General features: G+C 27.3%; 1 protein-coding gene across 1 annotated transcript; it reads left to right on the top strand.

Moving 5' to 3' along the window:
* Positions 1 to 1222: 1222 nt before the first annotated feature.
* LOC112592253 lies at positions 1223 to 8433 on the top strand. The gene is made up of 6 exons (XM_025336264.1): positions 1223 to 1408; positions 2443 to 2609; positions 4180 to 4415; positions 6089 to 6484; positions 6574 to 6680; positions 8258 to 8433. Exons 1-6 carry the CDS (start codon positions 1240 to 1242, stop codon positions 8335 to 8337), a joined length of 1155 nt encoding a protein of 384 aa, XP_025192049.1. The 5' UTR covers positions 1223 to 1239; the 3' UTR covers positions 8338 to 8433.
* Positions 8434 to 9897: the final 1464 nt, after the last annotated feature.

Here is a 9897-nt window from a genome sequence, read left to right as displayed (position 1 = left end):
TATTAAAAATATAAATTCTTAATGATATAAGACTTGGATATTCAAGTTTTCATCAGAAACTAAGAGCATAAGAATCGGTTGAGTCTGTGAGTTTCTAATTGATTATATACCAAGTACAGCTGATGATAAAAGTACTTAAATTATGAAGTTCAATAAAAAAATATGCAAATACATCGCATTAATTATATATTAGAAACAATAGTTAATATTAGAGAGTACAGTTTTTGCTTGTTAACGCTTTAACAATGATTATGTTTAATGCTGCGGTAATAATTTTTAATGGTGTTGCGACGACGAGTTTGATTGCCCGAATCGCCCGTATAAATATGGGACATACGTAAACTGCACCCAAATGACTATTTTTTTTTTTGTAAATTGCGACTGAAATTTTATCCACGTTAAAAAAGTATAATGTAAACTGCGCTCGAATTTTATCTACGTTAAAAAGGTGTAATGTAAACCGCGCCCGTCAATTTAAGCTGTGTCCCGTTAGTAAACTATACAAAACTTTTAATTTATTTAAAGTCTCTATGATTGTGCATTTTTCCAATAATATCTTAGAAATTTAATTTTCGTATAGAAATACCAACACGTTATCAAATAACTATTATATTCTAAAAAAAAAAAAAACCGTGAAAAGTTACAAAATGTAATTAATAAAATAAATATAGTAGTGGTCAAACTCCAATATTATTGATGAATATGTAACAATAATATGTTTAATTTTACTTTTTAAAATCATATATTGTTTTTAAATTCTTAATTTAATTTAAATTTAAATTATTCAATATTATATGGTTGTAATGAATTAAGTATAAATTAAAAATAATTTTGCAAAATAAAATTTTATCTTGGCGCAGTTTACATGTCACCTTTTTACACTTGATAAAAACTCGGGTGCCGTTTACAATCGACTAAATATGTCACAAATTAAAAAGTTATGCTATACACACCGCAGTAAAGTGTTATGAACGCATTTGCTTTACCCGGAAACCGGATCCCTTTCCGACATATTGATTAGAAATGACGTTCTTCCGTCTTTCGGCGTGCACAATGGCGTGTGCGAGTATATGCCATCGATTCATCGTTATTACAATAATACACAATAATGGGAATTATTCGTACACCAATAAGCCGTAGTATAGGATAATATTATGTGATTGTAATATTTAATTTGATGTTTGTCTTGTCTTATACGTATGTAAATGTGTTACAGTGATGCATAAAAGAATCATTGGCATGTACTGTCCGCCACTTGGACTAACGGATAAATTTAACGTTACCGTGGTTGGTGCTGATTGGACTTGGACAGGAGGAATCGCATACATAGAACGTCACGCTTCCATAAGTCCTTCGCAATTGTTTCATTTGATGCTGCGCCGTTCGCAAGACGATGGGGATACAAATAGTGCGTATACATTATAACGAATAATATTATTGCAACAGTAAGACTTTGGGAGGGGAAAGAGCAAACCACGTACTTATAAAATATATCACTGGTGTAAAAAATGTTTTTCGAGTATATCAAATTACACGCACGATCACTTTTTATATTATTACCGACAACTGTAATAATTGTACGATAAAATGATTTATCGCGTACGATGTGTATATGGTTAACTTCCAGATGAACGACTTTACGCGCTTACATATAGAATACAAATCGTACGTGTTTTGTGTATTTTAATTTACGTAAATGCCCGAGCGTGTCATAGGCAAACTTCAGAAAACGTCCTAATAACCCTAGGGGGCATCTCTACATAGATTAAAATACAATTTATACTTATCGGATGAAAATGTATACGCGTGTCATCGCATTTGAAGTAATCATAGACTCAGGTGCAAAATTTTTTGTTAACAATTTAAAAATAAATACAAAAACCTAAAAGTTTAAAAATGCTTATGAATAATTTATAATTATAGTCTAAATATTCTTTGAATTGTATTTTGTATAAACAATTATGATTTAAGTACCTAAATGGTAAAGTACTTCATGTTTCTACGATTATTTTTCTACATCATATCACAATAATTTTGTGAAGTGTTTAACAACGCCATTATAACAGTATCGTTGTTCCCTTATACGAGTTATAGTAACTTCTTCAAACTATAATATGATCATCGAGTTTATATGATGATAAATCACGTCGGCATACAATAATGTGATGTATATTTTCACGCAACTTTAAAAAAACTGAAAAAAATGCGGATAGTACATACTTCAAAGTACTATGATACTTTCCGAGATTCTGGTTTTGCTTTGTAGGATCGTGTTTTTTTTTTTATTGATATATTAAAATAATTAAATAATGAACGAAAAAGTAGTTTAAAATAATAATCAAATTAGATTGCTCTTGTATTGTTTTTGAAGAATTGTAAGTTACTGTTAGTGTATATTATTAGTTATTACATAACACTAGTACTGTTATGATCCTTTGACAGATATGGATCACTTAAGGTTTGAGTGCTTATCAAAAAACAGCCCGCTCATTGAGGAAGATAAGGGCAAGGGCTGGGAGTATGTATCGCTATACGAACATACACTATTCGAATATTATTCACGAACCAAACAAGAATCTGGAGCTAATAGACAAGCCTACAGATGTGCCGTGAGTATACAACAGAGAATTAAAAACTTTAATAGTAATAGTTAGTGAAAATTAATTGGTAATTTTAACGAATCAAAAAAAAATAAAAAGGTAAATTTTAACTTAAAACTTAACTTGAATTCTATCATATTAACTACTAAAATCTAATGTGTTAAAACAGATGGGCAAGTATGGTACTGCCCAGCTGTTGCACAGTGTAGTGTCGATAGTGTGTTACTGTAATAAATTGATGTGTTAAATCATTATATTATTGTATTCACAAAACGATTTTGAACAGAGACGATCTATCAGCCTATTATATTATAATAATCGTATATTTCATAATATATTTTTTGTAATTCCGTCCAAAGTTTTGCTCTAAATGTCTTAAAAAATGTCTATGAATAGATATTTTTTGAATTCTTTAGTTTCCGTAAGAACTATTTATGAAAAAAATTGTTTTAATTTTTTTAATCTATAAAAATTGCATATTTTATAAATTTTTAACATTCTAAACAATTTACTAATGTTTATGAAAATAAATTATGTTAAATATTTTTACATGTCTATAAGATTATAATGGCTAATACACCTATAGGATATTGTGTATTAAATTATCAAACTTTTTGACTACTATTTACCCATTATTTTTTTATAGATTTATATTTTATAATAATACAATAATTTAAATAATATAGTATAATATCATTAATATCAATTACATTATATTATATTATATTATTAATATATATTTTATGTAAATATCTGTTACCACGAATAGCTGTTTAAACTTGGTCGTTAGACGTTCGGCCAATTTGACTTAAAAAAAAAAAAATGAATGAAACTATATTATTAATAAAAATTAAAAAATTAAAACGATTTAATCAAAATATTATGTTTAATATTAATTGAAATATTTTGGACCACTCCACGTAAAAACGATGTAGTTCTAATTTAATTTATTTGAATAATTTTTAAAATTCGTTTATCCACATCAATAAAATTCTTTAATTTTTTGTGAAAATGTTATTGACTAAATTTAAACCGAAATTAAACCATAATTTCTAAGCAGAATCATTCAAAATATTTCACTTAATATTATGTTTATACGTAATATTGTAATTATATTATTTTTAATATCTTAATATTGATTTATTTTTAGCATATTAAAATAAATACATTTTTTTTTTTAAATTGTATTTTAATTTTTAATTTTTATTACAAATATTTTTTTTTACGTTATGTTAATTTGTCCTAAATTGTTATTAGTTTGACGTCTATTTATCGACCAAAAGTCAATGAACCCTATAATCATATATATATGTACGTATACGCAATTTAAAAAATATAATTTTTAACAAAGAAATGATTAAAATTACTACCTATATCACTGACTAATATTTATTGCTAAATTGTTCGCAACATAACTCATCAGTTTAATTTTACTGTGAATTCAACCAGGCACCGAAATCAATGTAAATGTGCGGAAGGGTTCCAGTGTGTATATTTAAATATTTGTATTTACTTATACAAACATTAGGCTGATTGATTTTCTTCATCTAATCTGTTTATCTTTCCGTTCGGCACACAGTTATACGAGACGATTGCTAACAACCCGGATGCGTTATGGATGGCGATCGGCGAGAGAATGTATGTGGATCAACTAACGAAGTGTGACGGTCTATCAAAGATGATGGAATATGGGCCCGACCCTTCCTTGAAGCAATATCAATGGGCCGGCGGATCTATGCTTCTTTTTTTGAATAGAGCAGAGATTGAACTTCCACCAAGGAAGAAACGTTCAATGCTATCGATCAACGGCTGCAGGTTAGTTATACGAGATAGTACATATATATGTAGATATAGCGACTATACTACGAATATCAATGTATAATTTTGCATTCAGTGGGTTTTTGGTTTATTTATTAAGAGGGCTTATACTCCCGGGCAATTACAATGGTTTTATCATGATGCATTTTTTTTTTAATGTATGAGTACACATGTTGATTAAAGATTAGTTGTTGGGTAGAAATGCTTAGAAAATTTAATACAAATCTCTTCATAAGTTGTTGATTTCTTAGTTAGAACATATCAGAAATCTATCGTCAAAATATTTTTTCATATCTATTTAATCTATTTATAGGGATTATGAATATATTTTTATTAATTTACGGTTTTTACCGAAAGATAATTTTGAGTTGTATAATATATATTATATATTGAATTAATTTATTAAGAGAAGACGTGTCAACGATATATAACTGCATTTATAAGTTATATTTTTTCATAGTATAACTTTGCAAATTTTACGTTCAGAATAATCTAAATATTTTACTATATATTATTTAATATTTTGAATATCAGTGTGAATTTTCTTTCTTACTAATATTTATATTATTAAATTTAAATTTAAGAATATTACCTGTAATAATCTTACGTAGTTTTTTTTATATTTAAGGTTAAAGCAATCATGATAATTTTAAAACTGTATACTTCTACTATAGTATTTATTATTAATTATTATTATTTATAATATTTAAATCATTTTTACAGTAGACTAAAATATGTTAATGGTATGAAAACATATTTTTAATTTATTTTCCTTGGAAGATGATGAGTATTGACGACAACAAAGATAACAATAACAATAATATTATAATTTTTCATTAATTATTTTTATTATATCGTTTTGTATGTTAGGTTACAGAGTATTTAAATAGAAATTAAAAAAAATATGTTGTATATTTGGTTAGGCCATTAAGAAGGTCGGTGTATAGGATATGTTAAATTTTAATTATAAATAATGTTGTTAAGTATAAGTTTTTATAACATAATTATTATAAAGTATATTTTTACAATTAGAATTTATTCTGTTATTGTGGTTTATGTTATTATGTGGTAAATTGAATTAATTTTCGATAAAAATAATTTGCGTATGTCAATAATATGTACGAATATCATACCTATATAAAATGTTTATAATACGATCGACCGAACTAGCACTCCTGGGAAATTGGTCGGTAAAAATAGAAACACATTCATTGCACCATCTGTCCTGATTTTACTTTTTTAAAATATTTTTTATTGGAATTACATAACGAATATCTATATTAAAAATGTAAAAAGTACGCCCGATTTATAATATTATCGTGCAAGTCTTTATGAAATTTATAGGACGTCTGAAAAATGGTGCCAAGCTTACAAAGCTTACAATTAACCTTTTTAATTATCTGCCATTACTGGACTATCTAAAAAAATTATCCAATTAACTAAATAATATGTATACAATCGGTTGAAAATTTAAATGATTAACAAATGTACAAAATTGTGTTTTAAGATAGATAGGAATATTTATTATATAAGTATAGTTCTTATCTATTACTAGTAAATTGTATATCTGCCACGCTATACTGTTTTTCATATTATTTATTATTTATTGTAACGATGGAATGTGACTTTATGAATATTGCGAAAAAAGTAAACGTTAACGTGTTGTTTAGATTTCCAGATTGGTCACAAGGAACATGGTCAGGTTTACTAGTAGACGAGGATGTGGCGTACTACACAAAAGTCAGCTACGATGAAGATGACGTTGATTTTATTCAAGAAAATGACTCGGAGCTAGTTACAACAACTATTCACTATCAATATGACGAGACTAATAAATCTTCAAATTACGTGACAGCACAACAGGAAAATATTCAACGTGTGAAACGAAGTTCCACGCAGCAGAATGAACAATGTGAAACGATAAAGTTTACATGGCATTGTATGATGCCAGTTGTTAATTCCGAAAATGAAATAGGGAACGAATTTGATGCAAAGTTCCTTACATATGGTGGATTTGACGGAGGTACTACGGAAAAATATGATTCACTGAATAGCAATGATAAAAAGTGAGCAATAGTTTTACGATTTTATTTGAATGTCGTATATAAATCATTAATGGTATTATAATTATTGATTGTAAATATCGTTTAAATAGCAACAGACAAGAGTCGTTCGAAGCTGACATTACGGAAGACTCAACAATGACATTCGGATGCTTGTGGTTAGAGCTTAAAGGCCGGGAAATGTTGTTTTCCATTATCAGTGAGTACCTAAAATATTATATTGATTATAATGCGTTGATTTAAGCAAAATAACCATAAACAATGAAAAAAGGAAGATAGTAAGTAGCCGTAATTCTGCTGTACAGTAATAGCTAGTTGAGTATAATATGTGTATATCGTCATTGAGTAGGTCACTATAATTAATGTGTTAGATTTGATTTCATTGATAAATTATAAATATGAAAAACGATTCTGAACAGAGACAATTGTCAACCTTAGTTCAATCTTAGTTATAAATATTAAGCATTTTAAGAATATTTAAATATAAATAATTTACAAATGTTCATAATTCTGATGAATTTCGTCAAAATTCTAATTTTGAAGTTTATAATATTATAAAATATTTTTAATATGTTTTAATTGGTATATGAATAACTTATAAGAAGTCTTGTTCTAAATTTTTAAAATCGATAAAATTGCTTTTAATTTTGAGTTACACTAAATCCGATTTACTGAAAACTGGTTTAAAAATGGACTCAATTTTTATTACATAATTATTAATTATACTTTCCGTTTGTTAGACTCATGGTTAAAACCAGGGATGAGCAACTCAAAATTATTAGATGGCCACTTTTTAGAAAATTAAAATCTAGCATGCCAGAACATATAGAAAGCAAATAAAAAAAAAGTTCATTCATAATATTATGCGTTTTAATTAATTAGCATTTATTTTGTTTATGTGAATTTTTAACTTTAAAATTGTATGGTGTAATTTAAAAATGTAACACGGACCAGATAAAAAAGGCTCGCGGGCTGTTAGTTGCTTATCCCTGGTAGGTATATACTTACACTTAGAAATAATTTTGTTTATTGGACTCACTACACTGGTTAATGGGGTCAATTAATAATGCGTATTGTTAAGGGCATATTTTCAAATTATTTACTCTTGTTTTATTGATTTTATCGCATATATTTAAATGATTGCCTAATTACTATCTTCTTGATTCGTCATATTGAAAAATATTAATTTTTGAATTTTTTTACATAATTTGAAATCTTTACGAAACAGCTTGAAAAATAAATAAATACATTTTCTATTTTTATCATTTTAAAAGTTTTTTTTTATTAAAAATCTTAATGAATGACTATACATACATTTCGGTGTAAGTGAGTGGCGGCTCAATCCCTAAATAATGTAACAAAGCCGAGTCTGCGGCAACAACGTGAAGACGGACTTGTTAATTACTCGGGCCGTAACTCACCTGCAGCTAAAATATTATTGGGCCGCAACTCACCCACAGCCATACATTTGAAATGCATAAATAAATATATATATTGTAATAAATAAATATCAAATTTTTTTTTACTACCAATATATTAGTGTACATATCCAAGTTAAATTTTTTTTATTATAATGCATATAATATGCATTTTTATATTCTTGTATATTACGCACTATTGATTCATTTGATTCATAGAATCAAGTAATCTGATAAAAAGTGAGTTCAATAAGCGCAGCGACACCTGCTTATATTATATTGTAAAAAAAAACACATTATAAAATCACTAATCTCTAAATCTAAAAATATAACACAAACGTTATTTTTAAATTATTAGGAACAGGAGTGCTAGAAAAGGAACATGATCTAAAGATCTTTGCACAGCAACTTTGCAGTATGGAAAAAAATGATTTGTAGAGATGCGGTAAAGTGATAAATCAGAAAAAGCTTTACACTAGTTATAACCCATAGTATCAATTTAAACATATTTAGTATTTAAATTCTGTAAATATTCATAAGACATAAAAAAAATATATTGTTCTAGATTTATTTTAACTATACATTAATTCACCTATTTTCATAATGTATTTTTAATATTTAATAAAAAATCGTAGTTTTTAAGTTATAAAAATGTTAATTTTTTTAGAATTATTATTTTTAAATTAGAATTCAATCTATGTAGAATATTTCTACGAGATACTTAGTTGTAAGAGTGATGTAAAATTGTAAGTAAAAAAATAATGATTTAAATATTATGTTCTAAAGAGTTTTGATACATATGTGTATAATATTTTAGTATTGGATTAGTAATAAATTATAAGACCCATTGAAATTTGCATTTTTTTAAGCATTTATATTCAAATATTCTAGACATAAAACTTTCTAAATCTCTTGTATATTTTTTTCACGACATACGTTTAGTGCAGACAGTGCAGTTGCAAATAATAGATTTTATTCACATATGTAATCACTAATCAAATACATAGTTGAGTCTCACACATTCAGCTCAACTCATAATTTGGACGTAGTACGCTTAAAACGATGACTTACTACGTTTTATGGCATCGTAACTTAAATTAATAATAATAATACACCTGCATCATTTTATCCCGATGTGCATGACCGCGGTGAAGCGCGGTTGAGTAAGTTATGTTTCTACTCGTATTCACGATAATATGTATTTGTTTTAATTATCGATATTGTTATTTTAAAATTTTTCTAGGTAACGTAATTTTGTTGTCGATTGATCCAACAAATACGGGATAAACGAGTTTTCAGTTAAAGTATTTATATTATAACTGTATGCGTGTGTTTCGATGTATTAGTATATTAGCTACCTACGTCGCAAGTATTCCGCAGCATTTAAACAAAACGTTATATATAATCGTAAGTTTTTATACCGGAAAGATTTCACAAAAGACATTTGTATCCGTATTATAATACTTAATGCGGATAAAACCGTATGTCAATTATTTCACAATAGGTAATCTTGTATTTTCGCTATTTCTTTTTGTTTCTTATTTATTTATTTTTTCCACACGTGTTTACCGTACCCTTTCTAAATTGGGTTTTAAATGGAAAAAACCACTGGTTATATTGATTGATGAGGGTTCTAAGCCAATCTGCGACATCAAACCGGATCTACACACCACGTACAAAACCATGATCGGTGTGGGTTTTATATAAAATGTAATAATATGTTCCTTAACATTGCTGCTTTAAGCACGCAGGGTTAATACGATTCTCAATAATATATTATTGAATAGCGCCGTGTGTGTCATCTATAGCCGCAGACCATTTTCGAAATACAATCAAAATGCACCCTTTGTACGCAGTACGTATATTTAAACAACGGTCAATAATAATGCGTCCTAAAATATTTTATATTGTCTGCTACATATAAAGATTCTTAGCGATTCTCGCAGTGGGTTTTGAAATGTTTGACCGATGAGGGTTTAAACGAGCCAATATCAGTTC

Source organism: Melanaphis sacchari, unplaced genomic scaffold (assembly GCF_002803265.2).
Source record: "Melanaphis sacchari strain LSU unplaced genomic scaffold, SCAv2.0 Contig1641_pilon_pilon, whole genome shotgun sequence".
Lineage (NCBI taxonomy): Eukaryota > Metazoa > Arthropoda > Insecta > Hemiptera > Aphididae > Melanaphis > Melanaphis sacchari.
Note: the sequence above shows the minus strand (reverse complement) of the source record. Positions and strands in the feature narration are given on the sequence as shown.

Coding starts and splice junctions, on each gene's coding strand:
- LOC112592253 (XM_025336264.1), top strand. CDS start 1,240: ATGTACTGTCCGCCACTTGGACTAACGGATAAATTTAACGTTACCGTG. Junction 1,409..2,442: donor AGACGATGGGGATACAAATA/GTGCGTATACAT, acceptor ATCCTTTGACAG/ATATGGATCACTTAAGGTTT. Junction 4,416..6,088: donor CTATCGATCAACGGCTGCAG/GTTAGTTATACG, acceptor CGTGTTGTTTAG/ATTTCCAGATTGGTCACAAG.